The sequence below is a fragment of the Myotis lucifugus genome, unplaced genomic scaffold, assembly GCF_000147115.1.
Source record: "Myotis lucifugus unplaced genomic scaffold, Myoluc2.0 scaffold_62, whole genome shotgun sequence".
NCBI lineage: Eukaryota > Metazoa > Chordata > Mammalia > Chiroptera > Vespertilionidae > Myotis > Myotis lucifugus.
This window is the reverse complement of record NW_005871110.1, coordinates 4,557,474-4,578,035: the sequence shown is the minus strand read 5'-3', so window position 1 is coordinate 4,578,035 and position 20,562 is coordinate 4,557,474. Positions and strand designations below refer to the sequence as shown.

General features: G+C 37.8%; 1 protein-coding gene across 1 annotated transcript in view; it reads left to right on the top strand.

Moving 5' to 3' along the window:
* CTNNA3 (catenin alpha 3) overlaps nucleotides 1–19,041 on the top strand; it is a 1,251,491-nt gene extending 1,232,450 nt beyond the window's left edge. The window contains exon 18 of the mRNA XM_006089723.3: nucleotides 18,434–19,041. Coding sequence (XP_006089785.1) covers nucleotides 18,434–18,721 — 288 coding nt within the window. The 3' untranslated portion in view covers nucleotides 18,722–19,041. The remainder of the gene's footprint in view (nucleotides 1–18,433) is intronic.
* Nucleotides 19,042–20,562: the final 1,521 nt, after the last annotated feature.

Here is a 20,562-nt window from a genome sequence, read left to right as displayed (position 1 = left end):
TCTGGGACCCCTTGGAGATAACGACCTGCTGGCTTAGGCCTGCTCCCAGGTGGCAGAGGGCAGGCCCAATCCCTAGGTGCAGCCCCTGGTCAGGCTCAGAGCAGGGCGGATTGGGAGGTTGCGATGCCACCCTCAGTCATGCTCAGGGTGGGGCCGATTGGGGGGTTGGGGTACCGCCCCCTGTCACACTCAAGGCAGGGTCAATGGGGAGGTTGCGGCGCCACCCCGTCATGCACAGAGCAGGGCCCATCAGGGGGTTGGGGAGCTCCCCCCTGTCACTCACAGAGCAGGGCCCATCAGGGGGTTGAGGAGCTCCCCCCTGTCACTCACAGAGTAGGGCCAATAGGGGAGTTAGGGCACCGCCCCCCTGTCACACACAGAGCAGGGCGGATCAGGGGGTTGGGGCGCTGCCACTGTCACACTCAGGGCAGGGCCAATGGGGAGGTTATGGCTCTACCCCTTTACACACAGAGCAGGGCCCGTGGGGGGGTTGGGGCACCACACCCTGTCACACACAGAGCAGGGCCGGTCAGGGGGCTGGGATGCTGCGCCCTGTCACACACAGAGCCTCAGGGGGTTTGGGCAGGGTGGGGGTCCCCACTGCGGTGCCTGGCCAGTCTGGGTGAGGGGCTGAGGGCTGCCTTAAGGCTGGCGATTGACTGAAGCTCCCAACCGCTACTTTTTTCCTTTTTTTTTTTTTTATTCTGGGCCAGCTTTAGCTCTGGCTCGAGCTCTGAGGCTTCCGCTGCTGGTTTGTTTGCGTTCTATAATCGAAACAATGTATAACTCCAGCTCTGAGATCCCTGGGGTTTTGTTTAGCTTCTATATTTGTTACAAAGTTTCAAACTGCCAGCTCAGAGGCCAGCAGCGCAGGCGGGAAACGTTGGAGTCCTCCTTCACTGAAGCAAGCAAGCCTCATGTTCGCTTCCAGCTGCCTGTCTGCCAGCCGCCATCTTGGCTGACAGTTAATTTGCATATACTCACTGATTAGCCAATGAAAAGGGTAGCGGTCGTACGCTAATTACCGTGTTTCTCTTTTATTAGTGTAGATGAATCTTCATCAGATCCACCCCCAGCAGACTTTACCCTTCTAGTTGGTCAGGACAGGGTCACATGAAATACCCCTAGACCAGTGGTCAGCAAACCGCTGCTCATGAACCACATGTGGCTCTTCGGCCCCTTGAGTGTGGCCACGAAGTTTCAATCGCACTGTATGTGTGTGCCCACATGTGGTATTTTGTGGAAGAGCCACACTCAAGGGGTCGCAGTTTGCCGACCAGTGCCCTAGACCCATGGTCGGCAAACTGCGGCTCTCGAGCCACATGCAGCTCTTTGGCCCCTTGAGTGTGGCTCTTCCTAAGCCTCAGGAGTACCCTAATTAAGTTAATAACAATGCACCTACCTATATAGTTTAAGTTTTAAAAATTTGGCTCTCAAAAGAAATTTCAATCTTTGTACTGTTGATATTTGGCTCTGTTGACTAATGAGTTTGCCGACCACTGCCCTAGACCAATCAGTTGTAAATGGTATTAGACTAACCATGATTTAATCCCTCAAGGTTGGGTACATTTCTGAACAAAATCAGTGTTTAGTTTTCAAGGAAAAATGGGGGAATGCCTATTGGATACTCAACCACTGGTGTCTGCCATAAAAGATGTTGTATAAAATAGAGATTACTAAAAATAATGTAGACCTCAAATCTCGGTTCTTATTAAAATGGCTGTCTAGCTATTTCATATGGTTGCTATGGGGAACCTCTTTGAAGGAGAGTAACCCACTTAGTCTCAGTCTTTACTTCCTAGAGAAGAGTATTTCAAACTTTTATATTTTACTTCTGTTTTTCTGCCATGACACTCGTTCTCCTGCAGAGCATATTTCTTATGAGCAGCCCCACTTCACTGAACACTGTATTGATAAAATAGGCTTCCAGCTTGATTACTAGGAAACTAGCTTTAGCTCTTCTCTTTCCTTTCATACTCCAGGAAGTATATCAGAATGCATGTGAGTGAACGGATATAATTAGAGGAATAACCTTGAAGCCACTGTAAGTCATTCTCCAACTTCAGTATTTGACCTATTATTATTACCACCAAATTATGGACCTTGTGACACATATCACAAGTAATTGAAATACAGCAGTGTGTCTGGACCACTAGGTCAAAAGCTTTCATCTAGAGGACAGCCCTCTTCTGTCTTTGTGACCACGGTGTTATTGCCATTACACTGTTGTATTTCTTGGACCCATAATGTTTAAAATTGAATGGTGAGATTAAAAAGAGGAAGAGCAAATCCTGGGCATCTGAAGTGGGAAACACACCAACAGTAACACTCAGCCCATTGTTAAGCATATCATAAACACTTAAAAAACCAGAGTCTACAAATATAGAGATTTACCAATAAATTCAGAATTTTTATGACAAAAGTCAGTTACATTGTAGTAGGGGAGATATTATGCAGCCACATTTGGCACAAGTTTCTGGAGGACAAGGTTTAGACCGAGTGGAGATTAGTTAGAGAGTTAAATGTTGGCATTAAGACAAAAACTCCTTAAATAGAGAGGAGGAATATATCAGTACAAAAATCAATAGAATAAGAAGAGTGGGTTGGAAGACCTCAGCCAGAGCAAAACCATCCCAAATGAGAGACTTTTCACTAAATTACAAAACATTTTCTTTTCTTGAGAGAGCAGGGGATTTGGAGTTTAATTCCAGCTTTACCTCTTACTGCCTGTGTGACCATGGGCAAGACCCTGAAATTCCCTGAGTCATCATAGTTCTTAGATACCTTATCCGATGCATTAGAAAAATATGTACCTCACAGGGTTGTTATTAGAATTATAGAAAATAGTTCAAAGCATATGACTTTGATAAAAGTGTACAAAACCGAGGCCATTATTATAACTTCATTTCCCCCCACTCTTTAACGATAATGAATCAGTATATATACGATAAGTTGTGCTACATACTTAATCTGTCCTCTTGGCAGTCCTATAAGGTAATGTTATTGATTTTCAAGTTTACAGAGTAGAAAACTGAGACTTAGGGATGGAGATATATATATATATGGTTTTGGTAATCTCCAGAGTCCATATTTTTAATGACTCATCTCTACTTACTTTCTCTCCTCTCACCCCAACACACCTCTAAAGTCACCCTGTGGGCTTAATTCTTTAAATTCCCACCCAGGCTGAAATCACAGTGATTAAAACCACACGTGCCTTCATGCTTTTACTCCCTGCTGAATCAGGTGCCTGGGGGGTAGTAGACACTACTGCTTTGGGGTTGGGGCTTGCTGCCAGTAAAGTTTCCCATTTTCTAAGCAGCTGGGAGAGCAACCCCACCTGCGCTGAAATGTGTGTGAATCGCATCCCCTGAACTAGGAGACAGCTGTGCTTATCTGTAGGAGGACTCGGGAAGATTGTTTTGTGTTTTATAAGGCACTCCTGGCAAGATGAGAGAGCTTTCTGATTTGATAAGAGACTAAAATCAAGAAGGGAACTTTTTAGTATTTCCCCATTGTAGACACTTTTCAACCTCTTATATTTACTCACACATAAAGTTTGTGAGTCTCAGATAAATAGAAGACAGTCGTTTTAAAGACACTTTAATTGTTTTCCTTAAGGTGCAATTTTTACACCTGACATACTCCATGCCTCACATCTGAGATAACAGCATTTTGTTGCTGCAGGCTTCCCCTGGAATGATTTCTGAAGCACTGTTCTGTCTTGTTACCTGCTGTCCTTTCCTTCCAGTGTGTGGATGAAACAATAATGGGATAAGTCAATGCTGCTGCTTCTTATCCTAGATTCAAAGCACTGACACCGTACATAATCGTAGTGTCTGTAGGCCAAAGCAGGCATGGGGCTGGAGATCTACCAGTTGAATGAGACTATGGGAAGCACAGGATATGAAAATAACAGAGAAAACTGGCAGCTTTATCATAGATTTTGTTGTGGTATTTGTCTAAAGCTACTCATGTTTTCAGTATAGCTCTTACTTTATAATTATGAAATCCAGTTTTTAATTAAAAAAGAGAGACCAATACTGTATTGTATAGTGTTATGATCAACCATGGTCAAATTTTCAACGATTGTGAAAAAACTGGGTTACAAAGGAAATTTACATGAGGCAGAATTTCAGATGTACTTTGAAACAAGAGGGGAGCTGACATTTTACTTAAAACTAGAAAAACACATTCTGTACATAAGTATAGATAATGTGTGTGCTTATGTACAGGGTAGGACAAAAGTAGGCTTCTTTGTATGTAAAATACAATTAAACTCTGTTGTGTGCACTCACAACTGTAAACCTACTTTTGCCCCATCCTGTATATAAGTAAGAACGAAAGTTTATTTATGTACCACCACCAGTCCCCATACTCTTATAGCCTCCATTTTCCTAGCAAAATACCAGAATTTATCTTCAGAAGCAGAGGCATGTTTGACAGCACCTTAAAGAATATAAGTGTATAAAAGCCTTGAGAGCTAAAGAAGCCATCACTCTGTCATATTTTATTTTACCAAGAATAAAGGTAGGAAAATAACTACTTGATTTTGTGTAAACATGTCCTTGATTGAATGCGAGCACATGTGAACTTTTCTTTTTCAAACACAATATTATAATCACAGATATGGAAAGGCAAGTACTATGAGATTTCATGAATAAAACCACGACATATTGAAACTGAAGGGAACGTGCTTGCTTATGCAAAAATCTCATTTTGCCAGTTATAGTTACTTTGCTCTCAGAACCGTTCTCGATCCAAGGTTTTTTGACTGCTGGTTTTCAGCCAGGTTTACCCCATGGGAGCCAACTGGCAAACAATCATCCACTATTGTTGTTTCAGCTGCTTGTCATGGCTTCATCTTTCCCATCTCCTCCAGTGCTAGGAATGATACCAGTTCATGTTGATGGTGAGTTGAGGGCTGCCTTACAATAATCAATTTCCTATAGTAAATTTAATGTTTGAAACGCCTGAAGTAGTTTCTATTTTCCTCACTGGATCCTGACTGGTAAACTTACTAAAAGAATTGTGATGAGCAGAGCTGGACTCTTGAGAAGTGTGTAAACTGTGTGTGTGTGTGTAGGGGAGAGAGCTGTACTACTTATCCCTCACCGCTTATAAATACCATAGTTTTATTATGCACATGTATGTGTAAAGCCTGAACTAAGTGTGCTATAAGAGTTATCAGACTTAATCTTAACAATCACCCTGAGAAGTATTTTAATTGTAGTTACACTAAAGGAAAACAGAAACTCAGAGAAGCAAATTAACTTCCCAGGCTGCAAATCTAGAATATGGTGAAGTTCAGATACAAATATAGGTTATTTTAAACTATAAAAACCAGTATTTTATTCTTGGGCTAAAAGGCATATTTTTAAAATAACTAAGAATGGTATTAATCTAAATGTGGGAATTTGGAATTTTTTGATAAACATTTCTTTCAACAGAGTTTTAAATATAAATATTGAGAAGCATTATTTGATCATGGATTTTTGTGCCATTCCTAGATGCCAAAAACCCTGTTTGATGGAGCTTGGGTATAGATGTCTGGGAAAGATTGTTTTGGGGGCAGATTAGAAAAGAGTAACTGAGATAGTCCATCTTTAAAATATTTCGCAGATGGTTTCTATACTTACATTTCCATAGCTTATTTAAATATTATCTCAAAGAATTTATTTCTGTGCCAAGTATCTTCTGTAGCATGTCTCAAACAATTATACAGCATGAAAAGACAGTGCTATTTTTTTCTACATGGACCTTACTGCCTTGAGTCTGATGTTAGATGAAACATAGATTGCTATAACAACATAGGAAAAGGCAATCTGGCCTAGTCTCAGGATCATGGAACCCTTTCCTGAGAAACTGATATTATTAACAGGAGACCTAAGGAAAGAAGAGATTATTTCCAGGCAGAGGAAAGGGCTTATGACAAGGCTTGGAGGTAAGGTGATATATGTGAAATATTTTAGTTAGTTTCATTTTGTTATATGGATGGGCCTTTATGAAAGCAAGAAGTAAGAAAAGTTGTCTAAGCAGGAAGAGACACAAATCTTATCCACGGCTTTGTAATCTGTAACAAAAAGTTTAAAGTGAAGATACATTTTAAAGGTCAATGAAAATCCATCAGTGTATTATAAAAACAAATGGATTTTTTATAGATCATTTTTGCATTATTTTAGGGAATGGACCCAGAGAGGAGCAAAAAGTACAGCAGTAGAGCTCAGAAACATATTGTATTTGTCCAAGTTAGCTCAGAGTGGTTATAGTAAGGTAGGAAAGATATTGATAGGATTGGACTGAATGCAATTGGTGAGGGAGAATGGTGAGTCAAAGATGACTTTTAGAGCTCAGGTAATAATGAGAGCTTGAGCCCTAACCAGTTTGGCTCAGTGGATAGAGCGTCAGCCTGCGGACTGAAGGGTCCCAGGTTCGATTCCGGTCAAGGGCATGTACCTTGGTTGTGGGCACATCCCCAGGAGGGGAGGTCCAAGAGGCAGCTGATCGATGTTTCTCACTTTCTATCCCTCTCCCTTCCTCTCTGTAAAAAATCAATAAAATATATTTTTTAAAAAATAATAAGAGCTTGAGGATCATACTCATAATTATAAGCAAAGTAATGGTAATTAGAACCTTGTGAGTCCATAGTAGGGATAGACTTAGAAAACCAACAACAGCAACTGAGAGTTTAAAACTGAAATATTTAAAGAACATCTGGAGGAGACATCCTGCACAGGAAAATCCTACAGGGAGCAAGCTGAGAGGGAAACTGATAAACTAGGCTGGGTTTACTTGAAACTAGGGAAAATAGGTTTTCAGAAGAAAAAGGTTTTTCACAGTCGTGAATATTAAGAACGAATGGAAGATAAAGAGGGAAATGTCCACTGAAATGAAAATTTTTTTATTTCTGATTAGAATGCAGTGGGTTTTGATAAACCAGTGGCTCTACCAATAACTAGAAAAGCCAGATAAGCGGCAAGAATAAGCAGACAATGAAGAAGAAGAAAAGGGGACAAAAGCAATATTCAAAGAAATAATTGTCTAACATTAATTGTCTAAATTTATTTTCCTATCTGAAAGGAAATCAACTCAAAAATTCAAGAGGCTTGCCCTGGCTGGTGTGGTTCATTGGTTAAGATCATTCCATGCACCATAGCGTTGCCGGTTCAATTCCAGATCAGGGCACATACCCAGGTTGTGGACTTGATACCCAGTGGGAGTGGGTACAGGATGTAATCAACTGATGATTCTTTATCTCTTCCCTCAAAGAAAAAAAATTCAAGAGGGCTCAGTAGATCCAAAGCATGATTTAAGAGAAAAAGCCTGACAACTAAGTCCAACATAGTCAAACTACTACTAATAAGAGTTAGCTAAAGTCTTAAGAGCAGCCAGAGAAGACAGACCAGTTTCCTTTACAGGAGATTCATGAAAACTTATGACTGACTTCAAAAGAAATAACGAAAGCATGAAGAAAATTAAATGATATATTTAAGGTGAAAGAAAACAACTGACAATCTATAAATAATGATAATATCCTTCAGAGAAAAAGCTGCCATAGGATCCTTGCAGAAAATTAACAATTGAGGGGATTTCTCACCACCAGGCATTTTCAAAAAGAAATATTTAAGGAAGTTATTCAGGTGTAAGAATTTTTTTCTAAATGGAAAATGTAAATGCAATAGGAAAAAAGTACGTATCTGAGAAATAGTAATAAATGTTGACTGCACAAAGTAATATTATAATTGCCCTACTATACTTAAAATATGTTTATAATTAAAATTTATGATGATAATATTGTAAAATTGAATAAGTATTTTTCTATGATACAACATTAGGAAGGTAGTAAAAGTAATGTTTTATCCTAAATCTTAGTAAATCAGAAGTATATTTTAAAGCAAAAGAAGTCAAAATGTAAATATAACTGAGGAGGTACTAGAGAAGGACAACTGAATAATATAAAATATTTCATTAGGCCCTCCCCCCATAAAAAGAGTAGATTAAAGAATATATTGTATGATGCTTTAGAGAGACACACTTTAAATATAGAGTCAAATAAAAGATTGCTTCAATCAAAGAGATTAGATTGCTAATTAAGTTATGCTACTACAGACAATGTAGAATGTGAGGCATAAAAAGAAGCATTTCAGTGATGAAGAGGTCTTTCAAAAAAGACTAACACAATTATAAATCTCCATGAACCCAACAAAATAATGTAAATATATATAAAGTTAAAGTTCATAAAACTGGATATTTGCTCCCTATCATTGCTTAGTAATCTTTCCTTGCTATCATGAGCAACCACAGCACTGAAAGAAATGTTACTTAGAACTACTTTCAAATACTGGACAGTAAATATTAGAATACTAAATCCCAGAGAGAAGGAAAACAAACAAGACGAGTGCACTTTCGCCTTAGAGTCTTCCTGGAGACAATTTGTGGACAATATAAATGTTGCAAGAAATAAGATAAAAATAAAACAAAAATTAGTTGTTTTTTTGTATATTAATAATGAAAAATCAGATAATGAAAATTTCAGAATAACTTTTACAGTAGCATCAAAACTGAAATACAAGATGTTCACACTGAAAACTACGAGTAATTATTGAAGGAAATTAAACTATGTTCACAGATTGAGAGTCAATACTGTTAAGTTTCATTTCTATCCAGATTGTTCTACATATTAAACATAATTCCAGTCGACATCCCCACAGGCATTTTTATTAAATTTTATAAAATGTATCAAGCTGATCTATAAAGTATATAGAAATACAAATTATCTAAAATTTAATTTAGTTTTTCAAATACTTTTATTGATATCAGAGAGGAAGGAGAGGGAGAGAGAAAAACATCAATGATGAAGGAGAATCATTTATCAGCTGTCTCCTGCATGCTCTTCACTGGGGACTGAGCCTGCAATCCGGGCAGGTGACCTCTTGGTTTATAGGTTGACGCCCAACCACTGTTCCATACCAGCAAGGCTATTTTATTTAAAAACTTAATAGAAAACTATAATATTCAAGATAGTATGTTACTGCCATAAAAGTAAGCACAGAAATGGAACAAAATTGAAAGTCCAGAAATAGATCCACACATATATGGTCAATTTAATTTTCACACTAGTTCCAAGGTAATTTAAAAGGAAAAGAAAAGCATTTTCACCAAATGGTGCTTGAACAACTAGTTATCTATATGAAAAAATGTACTGTACATCACTCCATAAACAAAAATCAATACAAAGTTGCCCATGACTTTAAACATAAATCTTCAAACATCAAGAAAATCTTGGTAAACTTGTTGTAGCCAAATATTATAAAGGAAAAAAATTGATAAATTATACTTTATTACATACAAGAACTTGTGCTTTCTGAAAGATTTAAGAAAAATCACAGACTTGTAGAAATATATATATATATATATATCCTGGCAAAGGATTTATAGAAGAAGATAGTCTAAAAATGATATGTGAATGTTCATTAAGTACTGTAAACATATTGAACATCATTAGTAATCACAGAAAAGCAACTTAATATTCTCGGATACCAATGGCATGAAATTAGAAATCACCTACAGTAAAAACACTCAAAAACATGGAGGCTAAATAGCATGTTATTAAACAATGAATAGGTTACCAATGAAATCAAGAAAGAAATCAAATGTCCTGGAAACAAATGAAAATGAACACATAACTCCACCAAATCTATGGGACACAGCGAAAGTAGTCATGAGAGGGAAGTTCATAGCACTACAGGCCTATCTCAAAATATAAGAACAATTAATAATAAACTATTTAACCCTACAGCCTAAAGAAATAGAAAGAGAAGAAGAAAATCCAGAGTAAGTAGAAGGAAGGAAATAATAAAGATCAGAGCAGAAATAAATGACATAAATATCAAAACAATAGAAAAAAGTCAATGAAAACAAGAGCTGGTTCTTTGAAAAGATAAACAAGATTGATGAACCTTTAACCAGACTCATCAAGAAACAAAGAGAGAGGACCCAAATAAATAAAATCAGAAGCGAAAGTGGTGAAGTAACAACACCACAGAAATAAAAATTATAAGAACAAGTATATGCCAATGTGAATGATATGGGACGAAAGATACACTCTTCTAAAACTGAATCAAAACCTGAGTAGGCCAGTAACAACTGAGAAAATAAAGCAGCAAACAAAAGCCCTGGTCCGGACTGCTTCCCAGGGAGTTTTACCAAACATTCAAAGAACTAATACCTATCCCTCTTGAACAATTCCCAAAATCCAAGAGGAAGAAATACTTCCAAGTTCTTTTATGAGGCGAGCACAGCATAACCCTAATGCCAAAACCCTAATGCCATAAAAGACACAACAAAGAGAATTACAGGCCAGTATCCCTGATGAACACAAATGCTAAAATCCTAAAAAAAAAATAGCAAATTAGATTCAACAATATATTAAAAAGATCTTACACCATGACCAAGTGGGATTTATTCCAGGCATGCAAGGCTGGTACAATATTTGCAAATCAATAAACGTGATACTCACATAAACAAATTGAAAGACAAAAAAATCACATGATCATATCAATAGACACAAAAAAGCATTTGACAAAATCTATCACCCATTTTTTAAAAATGTATTTATTCATTTCAGAGAGGAAGGGAGAGAGAGAAACATTAATGATGAGCATATCATTGACCAGCTGCCTCCTGCATGCCTCACACTAAGGAGGTAAAAGACCTGTACTCAGAAAACTACAGGACATTGAAAAAAGAGATAGAAGATACAAACAAGTGGAAGAATATACTGTGTTCATGGATAGTTAGAATTATCATTAAAATGGCCATACTACTCAATGCAATCCCTATTAAAATACCAACGGCATATTTCACAAATATTCCAAAAATTCATATGGAACCAAAAAAGACCCCGAATAGCCCCAACAATATTGAGAAAGAAGGACAAAGTTGGAGGGATCACAATACCAGAGATCAAGTTACACTGTAAAGCCACTGAACTCAAAACAGCCTGGTTCTGGCATAAGAACAGGCATATAGATCAATGGAACAGAACAGAGACCCCAGAAATCAACCCAAGGCATTATGCTTTTAATTACTTTTAATTAATGCAAATTAATATTTGATGAGGCAAGAGCATAATGGAGCAGAGACAGTCTCTTCAATAAATGATGTTGGGAAAATTGGACAGGTACATGCAAAAAAATGAAACTAGACCATCAACTTACATCATACACAAGAATAAACTCAAAATGGATAAAAGACTGAAATGTAAGATGTGAAGCCATAAAAATTCTAGAAGAAACCTTAGGTAGCAAAATGTTTACAGATACATCTCCTAGGGCAAATGAAACTAAGGAGAAAATAAACAAATGGGACTGTATCAAAATAAAAAGCTTTTTCACAGCAAAAGAAATCAACAAAATGAAAAGATAGCCCATGCCTGGGAGAACATATTTGCCAATGATTCAATCAATAAGGGGTTAATTTTCAAAATATATAGGGAACTCATACAACTTAACAAAAGGAAGACAAACCATTTTAAAAATGGGCAAAGGACCTAAATAGACACTTCTTCAAAGTGGACATAGAGGTCAAGAGACATAAAAAACCGCTCAAAGTCACTGATCATCAGAGAGATGCAAATTAAATCAACAATGAGGTACCATCTCACACCTGTCAGAATGGCTATCATTAACAAATCAACAAAGTACAAGTGGTGTAGAGAAAGGGAACCCTAGTACACTGCTAGTGGGAATGCAGATTGGTGCAGCCACTGTAGAAAACAGTATGGAGCTTCCTTAAAAAATTAAAAATGGAACTCCCATTTGACCCAGATCCCACTTCAAGGAATATATCCTAAGAATCCTGAAACACCAATCAGAAAGAATATATGCACCCCTATGTTCACACTAGCGCATTTTACAATAGCTAAGATTTGGAAACAATGCAAGTAAATGCCCATCAGCAGATGAGTAGATAAAGCTATGGTACATTTACAAAATGGAATACTATGCAGTTATAAAAAGAAAGAACTACCGTTTGCAACAGAATGGATGGACCTGGAGAGTACTAGTATTATGCTGAGCAAAATAAGCCAGTTGGAGAAAGATAGGTATCACATGATCTCACTCATGTGGAATCTAATGAACAAACTAGACCCAGAGACACAGAAGCAGGGAACAGATTGCAGAATCTCAGAGGAATGGTAGGAGAGGGTAGGTGGGTGGGAAGAGATCAACCAAAGAACTTGTATGCATAATACATGGACACAGACAATAGGTTTGTGAAGGCCTGGGGTAGGAGTCGGGGGCGGGCTAGAAAAAGTCAATGGGGGAAAAATGGGTGCTGGGGTTCTTGTTTCATCAAGAAGGGTTCAGGAATCTGGAGAAGGCTGTGCGTAGATTAAATAGGAGTCCAGAGATGAAGCATAATTTTGAAAGGCATTTGCAGGTCAGAGGAGCTTAGCTTAAAGCAATGGTTCTCAACCTGTGGGTCGCGACCCCTTTGGGGGTCGAACGACCCTTTCACAGGGGTTGCCTAAGACCTTCGGAAAACACATATATAATTACATATTGTTTTTGTGATTAATCACTATGCCTTAATTATGTTCAATTTGTAACAATGAAAATACATCCTGCATATCAGATATTTACATTACGATTCATAACAGTAGCAAAATCACAGTTATGAAGTAGCAACGAAAATAATTTTATGGTTGGGGGTCACCACAACATGAGGAACTGTATTTAAGGGTCGCGGCATTAGGAAGGTTGAGAACCACTGGCTTAAAGGAAACTAAGTTCTAAGTTCTCCTCTTCTCAGGACCCCATGCTTTTTATTAACACAATTTGTCCTGAGGGGAGGCAGAGATATACACTTCAAAGGGTCAGGTTTTCGTATACAGAGTCCATTGTCAGAATGAATTAGCCTATGGCTGTTCAGGTGTTTGGCCAGTAGGAGGCAATAACATGTAGAAAAAGATGCCCTGAGCTGTCTGGCAGCCAACAATCATCCCTTTTCAGGTTTGGGGAAATGCCCTCAGCCATTCCCAATAGGTGACTGACTACATGTGTGACTCAGCCCTTGTTGAGTCCCCAAGTTCCATCAACCTGTTGATGAAACTTTTGCAATTATGACATGCTAGAATTGGCTTCCGGCAAATGGGGACATATGTAATACTTTCAATAATAAAGATTTTTTAAAAAATATATTTTATTGATTTCTTACAGAGAGGAAGGGAGAGGGATAGAGAGTTAGAAACGTCCATGAGAGAGAAACATGGATCAGCTGCCTCCTGCACACCCCCTATTGGGGATGTGCCCGCAACCAAGGTACATGCCCTTGACCGGAATCGAACCTGGGACCTTTCAGTCCGCAGGCCGACGCTCTATCCACTGAGCCAAGCCGGCTAGGGCAATAATAAAGATTTTTTTTTAAAAACTTGCTACTTAGAATATGATGGAATATAAACAATATCAAACCACCATCTTGACAAAATACCTTGCCAAGTATGATATCCTCATTTTTCTTAGTACCAGTAGGCATTACAAAAATTCTACAACCTTCCCAAAGCATTGATTGGGTAGTCAATTTTTAAAAAATGTAGACATTATGTTAATGTTAGTGCAATTGTTCCAACTATTGAATATCTGAAAATAAACACACATTGGCCATGGAATATTACTGAGAGGGAGGGCTATATAATGGGTAAGAAGAGCACCAAGTACTTGACCCAGACGTCCTTGATTCAAATTTCAGCTTTCATTTAAGAGCTGTGTTGCCTTGAGCAAGCTACCAAGCATTCTAGTTTGTTTCCTCATCTACAAAATGGAGATAATAGAAGTCCTTACCTCACTGAGTTACTGTGAGTTCATTAACATCGACAGTGCCAAGATATAGGAAGCACAAGAAGCACACACTTTGTATAAGCTGTTACTATAGTTGGAGCCACACTCCCCATATTTGCCTTTTGAGTATTGCATTTGTGCAATGTAAAGGTCCCTGGTAGATCTTTCAGTTAGGATAAACATTGACACTGAGAATATCATGGGATACACATGGCATCAGTTTACCCAGAAGATTATAGGACAGGAACTACAACTTTCCAGGCAACATCACACTTTTGTCTCCACAGGAGTCCCAGCAGCAGTAGCTGGCATGGCAGTTCACACAAGGGTTGGGAAGCTGTGTTTTCCCTAGATGACAGCCAGGTGCAAGGAGATGAGATTCACATCAATGGGAGTGAAGTTCACTTACACGTATCATCATGATGCAAACATATCTGATGAATATCTTGTGTCTGGAATATGGGGTGTTAGAGTAGTACAGTATGAGTATAAGATATTCTGCTGTTCTGACACAATATAGATGAGAAACTTAGAAAATAAAAAAAGGAAAAACTAGCATGTCTTTCTCCCCACCCCACCCCACAGTATTCCTCTTGGCAACCAATAATTAAAATAGGGCCCTGGCCAATGTGGCTCCGTTGCTTGGGTGTCATCCTGTGCACCAAAAGGTTGCCAGTTTGATTCCTGGTCAGAACACATGCCCAGGTTGCGGGTTCCATCCCGGGTAGGGGGTGTGCAGGAAGCAGTTGATCAAGGTGATCCTCCCATTCTCTCCCTTTCCATTCTTCTCTTTCTAAACATCAATTTTTAAATATCTTTAAAAAATCCATTACAATAGGATTTTGACAGGGTTTTCCAGCAGACATTCTAGCTTGTCAGAGTTGTGGAAGCTTACATCACAGAAATTTAAATGTTGGATTTTGTAAAAAGATACAGATGGTCTATGTATATTAGTCACATGGAGAAAAAGTTGGCATTTTATGAGGAAACAGAAAATACCTTTGATTGTTGTTATGCTTCTTTTCTGTACCAAAGGATTGTAGACATATCTCTAAATAGGACTGTACCAAAGGATTGCAGACATATCTCTAAATAGGACTGAGGCTTATGTCTGAGAGCATATTTAAAACTGGACAAAACTGTACTGTAGCTTAACTGAAAGCACAGAGTACATATTACAGAAGCAAGATTGCAATAAAATAAGCTTCCTGTAGAAAGATAATATTGAGGAGGACTCTATCTAGATGGTCGTAATTTGGATTGTTTGCAAATACATCTTGCAGTTAGAGTAAGAGCTAACTTACTGAACATAATACTTTATATTCATTTAGATCCTCAAAATAAGAATAAAACAACAACAGAGGCAGAACTTCCCAATTTATGTTTGGACACAGACAATACTGAGGAACTTATGGTGTCATTAATAGACTGACAAGCTCAGGCATTTTGAAACGACACCAGTGTTGTATGAATAAGCACAGGTCACCAACACAGGGTGACTGTCTTCCTATTCACTATAGTAGGAGAACATATCTCTGATTTCTTTAGGATACGAGCCTTTAAATTAGGTCAAAAATCTCTTTGAAAAGTTACTTAACACTTTGGCCCCTTTATGGAACAGGGAGAGCGAAAATAGGAAGCTGTGTATATGTACCTGCATGCATATTTACGTATTAACCTTAGGAGGTTTAAAGCCTTGGAAGCCAATTTCATTTTCCTTTGAAACCTTGATTAAGAACACTTCATGTGGATCAGACAGGAATGTCATCAGATATTAGGAAAAATGGCTCCTTCTACGGTAAACGTTTCAAGTTACATTTGCCTAGAAGAATTTTCAGTTGTTGAACATGAGTTGTAATGAGTTAAAAAAAAATTGGGGTCCTGGGTTTTGTAGTCTGATGACTCTACCGGGCCTTTCAAGTAAATTTACGTTCTTGTCCTGCACAGGCTAATTGACTGAATTGTGAAACTCAGAAGAACTTTGTTCAATAAGTTTAACAGAGTCTCTAATATGATGCATTACCCTACTCCAATTTACTATTGATTTCACAGAAATAATTCTGTTGAATCCTCCCTTTGAAGGATTTTTCATGAAAGTAAACCTGGATAAAAGGATAAAAGGACATGCATACTTTTTTGCAGACATAACATTATGCAGTTATTTTCTGTGAGTAGGTACGACCCACTGTTTGGGCCTCCAGCAAAATTCCCGACCATTTGCTAGGCTTGCCTGTGCTCATTGCTTCTGTGGCTAGCGATTTGGTAATCGCAGAGAGTCATGCATCTTAACACACATAGCTCTCAGACCCTGAAGAGCCTTACTGAATGTCTTATAAGCTTTCCTAACGAAATAACAGTATTCTCCTAGCAATTGTCCTAATCTGTCTGCAAAACCAGTCTTCATGCTCATAGGGTGATACTTCGTCCTGTGGGTGTTTGAGTCACCCAGGGAGGTTTACTATGGCCATTTTGGATTTCAAAGTAAACGCATTTGTAAAATTCCAGCATAAAGGATCACAACGCTACTGACAGGGCTTTGTTGATGCTGGGAGGAAAGAAGACAAGGCACAGATTGCGCGTAAACGTCCCCTCTAGATTACGGGTTTTGCACAGCCTTTATATAGAAAAATCAAAAGGAAATAAATACAATCCATACATACCAAAGGTTAATCAGTCAAAAAGAGGACTAGGGAATATATGTTTTTGTACAGGAAAGCCCCAGCCACTGGTGACATCCTGAACAGCAGGATCTTCTTCTGCAGAAGGCTTTATGCTAATACAGAGCCCTCGGGTAAACCAAGTATTTTCATGTTTGAGAGAGAAATTTACCAAGAATCCTCAACACTATTCATGCCAATTCATCAGTTAGGAAACACTTTCTTCTTCCTATGGTGAGATTGGAAACAACTTTAAAATCTAAATGGGTTCTGGGAGGTTTTAATGAAAATTATTAATTATTAAAGTAGTGATTATAGCCTACAGTTTGCCCATAGAGCAATGTTAATAACAATGTGTGTTATTCTGTTCAAAGTCCATTGTCTTTTGAGTTGTGAACAGGTGTAGAAGCTGTGTCGTCTGAAGTACATAGGAGTGCTTTATGAAATCCTGTTTAATGTTTGCCAAACATTTGTCATTCCTGCCAATGAACAGATTTTACATTTCTGGCTTCAATACACAAAAAGACTTAAAGATGTGTAGTTGTCTAGTATTACTACCTTTCAAATTACAAATTTTTGTTGTTACCTTTTCAAGAATTTCAGGCTTGGCATATAATGGAGCTAATTAAATTTTTTTCCCCTAGGAAGCAGCCAGCCAGACCACTGCCCCAGGCACATAACCTCACTTACTACTTCCCTTCTCTCATTTATTCTGTATGTGAGATGAGACTCTGCAAACTGCAAAGGTAGAGTACTCAGACCAGGCAGCTGCTGATGGATCTTAGTAACTACAGAGTAGGCGTTTGAGTCTCAGCCCTGACAGCACACATCACAGAGAGGCGATGCTGAAGGCATATCTTTCGGTCTTAGTTGGTTGTGGATGACAATGTGTCAAACGGAAATTATGGAAGAGGCATTAGTTGTATAAAAATGAACTAACCTGGCTTAGCTGTAAGGTATTTTGCAAGATTCTAGGAGTACCACCCCATTTTCCCATGAGATTAATTTGTGAACAACTCAGACAACATAGTAATTAAAAATGGAATCATGTGGGGAAAGGGTTTCTTTTAGTAATGTCATTAATGCAGCTTCATGATTAAGCCATTTTGTCCATCTTCACAAGAAGGGGATTATTCTTAAGCATTTAAAAATAATTAACTATTTAGCAGTCACCCTACTAGGTTCTTTACACATGTTATTTAAATTCAATAAGCATTTTTTTCCAACTTAATATTTCAGGAAACCAGGATGAAACTGGTTAAAAGATTTGCCCAAATTACCAAATGGCAAGCTAGGAATTTAAAGCCAACTTTGACTGAAAAGCCTTGTCTTTCTTTACTAACACACTGCATGATACATTGAAAAGTTGTGTTTAATATAGATAATTTTAGGTGAAATTACTTGGGAAATTTTCATGAAAGTAAGCAGTATTCATGCATGTATACATTTGTATGTGTGTATGATATTTATCATAAACTATCAGTTCCCTGAGAGGAAGAATTTTTAGTTGTTCTTATAAAATTATATGTAATATAGCCCTTATTATGGATAGTCATATGTTATAGAAGGGCCTAGTATCACCCCTGCAAAAGGAAGGACCATTACAAGGAAAGCAATGGCCATCTGGACCTTATAATATTATATAGAATTTATAGAACCCATTTCACTAAAAACCAACAGAAAGAAATCAATCTAACATATCATCTTAAAAGATAAAATATGGATTTGTGCAGAAGATAAATAAATGCTCAAATATAGATGGATAGACTGATGTAGATAATTTCACACACACACACACATATATCTATATGTAAAATTAGAATGAACTCATTCATTTCTGGTATAAAGTGGCGCATTTCAGTTTCAATAACATTAAATCTCTTTAGATTCCTGATTGCACTCTTGACTAGTATTTCTTTCTTTTTCCTCCTACAGTTGGACAGCGTCACCTCCCTAATCCAAGCAGCCAAAAATCTAATGAATGCTGTCGTGCAAACAGTGAAAATGTCTTACATTGCCTCAACCAAGATCATCCGAATTCAGAGTCCTACTGGGCCCCGGCACCCAGTTGTGATGTGGAGAATGAAGGCTCCGGCAAAGAAGCCCTTGATTAAAAGAGAGAAGCCAGAAGAAACTTGTGCAGCGATCAGACGAGGCTCCGCAAAGAAAAAAATCCACCCAGTGCAGGTCATGAGTGAATTTAGAGGAAGACAGGTCTACTGAAACCACTATTTTACTCTATGTCTATATTAAAAAGTCCTGGCTAAACACACTGCTTTAATTTTACACTTGATTCATACTGTAAATTCACTGTCTTTTAGAGTTTAAGCCACAAGTAATATAAAACATTGAAGGTGGAACCAACATGAGCACCCTATATTTAGGGCCATGTTATCTCTGTATGCCTAATACGTAATCAATATACGTTTGTTGAATGAATGAAAACTTCAGGTGCCATTCAGCTTTTCCCATCACAGAGAATATCTTACATTCACTACCAAATGAACATAGGAGATTCCAATGAGTCTTATTCATTGGTAATAGCTTGATTACATTCACCCTTTTACTTTTAAATTTAAAAACTGACATGAGCTCTTGACTTGGTTTTCAATTAAAAACAAAAGACCTCATAAAATATTTTCCCATGAAAACTTTCCTTACTTGGCCTGATCTGACACAGATGTGTGATCCTTGCTATGGGGGGGGGGGATCAATATCTACATATCTCTGTCTACTGCCAACTGATTAGGGTGACATCTATCAGAAACTAACCAACCTTGAGCAGTCAAGCTGCATCCTAGATTTCTAAGATCAGCATTGATTATTAATGAAGCAATTCATTAACATTATAAAAGTTACAATGAGTTTTGATGCCACAAATGCGCCTTCTAGGATCCCATTGTGTTTAGCAGTTCTGCATGTTGAGAACTGGGTTTAAGTGAGTCCATCAGAATTTATACATGGAGGGAGAGTTATTACCCACTTGGTGAAATGGGACATCTAACTACTAGGATATCCCTGAGTGAATTATGCCAACAGAAGTGTTAAGCAGTTCTGCATGACTCTAAAATTTCATTTGTATCAGCTTGCAATTGTAATTAAAAGGAAACGGCCAGTTTGAAAAACCTTTGACATTGAGTAAGATATAACTGTAAAATGTATCATTGAACTATGAGGTAGAGTTCATGGCAATGTAGCTGGAGTGATTTTTAATAACATTCTTTTACATAAAAGTCATTGAGGTCATTTTGTCTAACTGTGCTCCCAGTGCACAGTCTCAATCATTGTGCTCATCCCTAGTTGAGTTTGTAATGAACTTCATAATAGTCTCAGAGTCCAGGGCATTGCTTGTAACTCTCACGCTTTCGCCTTTGCTCTCTGATGGAGTTGAATTTCAGTTACACTTTTTCTCATGCATAGAGCCACCATTCACAGAATTTTAAACATGGGCTCCCTATTCTACTTTATTAATGTGACACTACAATTGTAACGACACTTTGTAAAACATTGCCAATAACATATTATTTCAACAGCCACCTCATCATAGTTTGATAAAGTAAAATTCAAACATGCAGCACCAATTGATATTGGGATGACTAGTCTGAGTAACTCAAAGGAAAAAAATGGGGAAAAGCATTTATTTAATAGGTTATATTAACTATGAGGAAATGATAACTTTTATTCTAATGAATTATTTCATTTTTCTAAACTTTTGAGTTGCCTGGGCTCAGCACATAAACTTCCTAGGAGGTAACAGCAATAAGCTCTCCCCTGTTTTGAATTATGCACTGGCCTACAATAATTATTCTGGACAGAACCCACTCTCTAAAAGAGAAGGCAGTGCAGGAAGGAATTAAGAAGTTAAAAATAATTCTATGTTCTAGAACTACCTTGATAAATGAAGCAAAATAGTTTCTTTTGTTGAAATGTTACCATCACTTTCTACTCTGAGTAAACATTACAAGAGTGACATCTATAACACATCCTTTTCTCAGATAGAAGTGCAAATTTATAATTTAGTTAAGAAAATAAATGTTTAGCCGTGGCCGGTTTGGCTCAGTGGA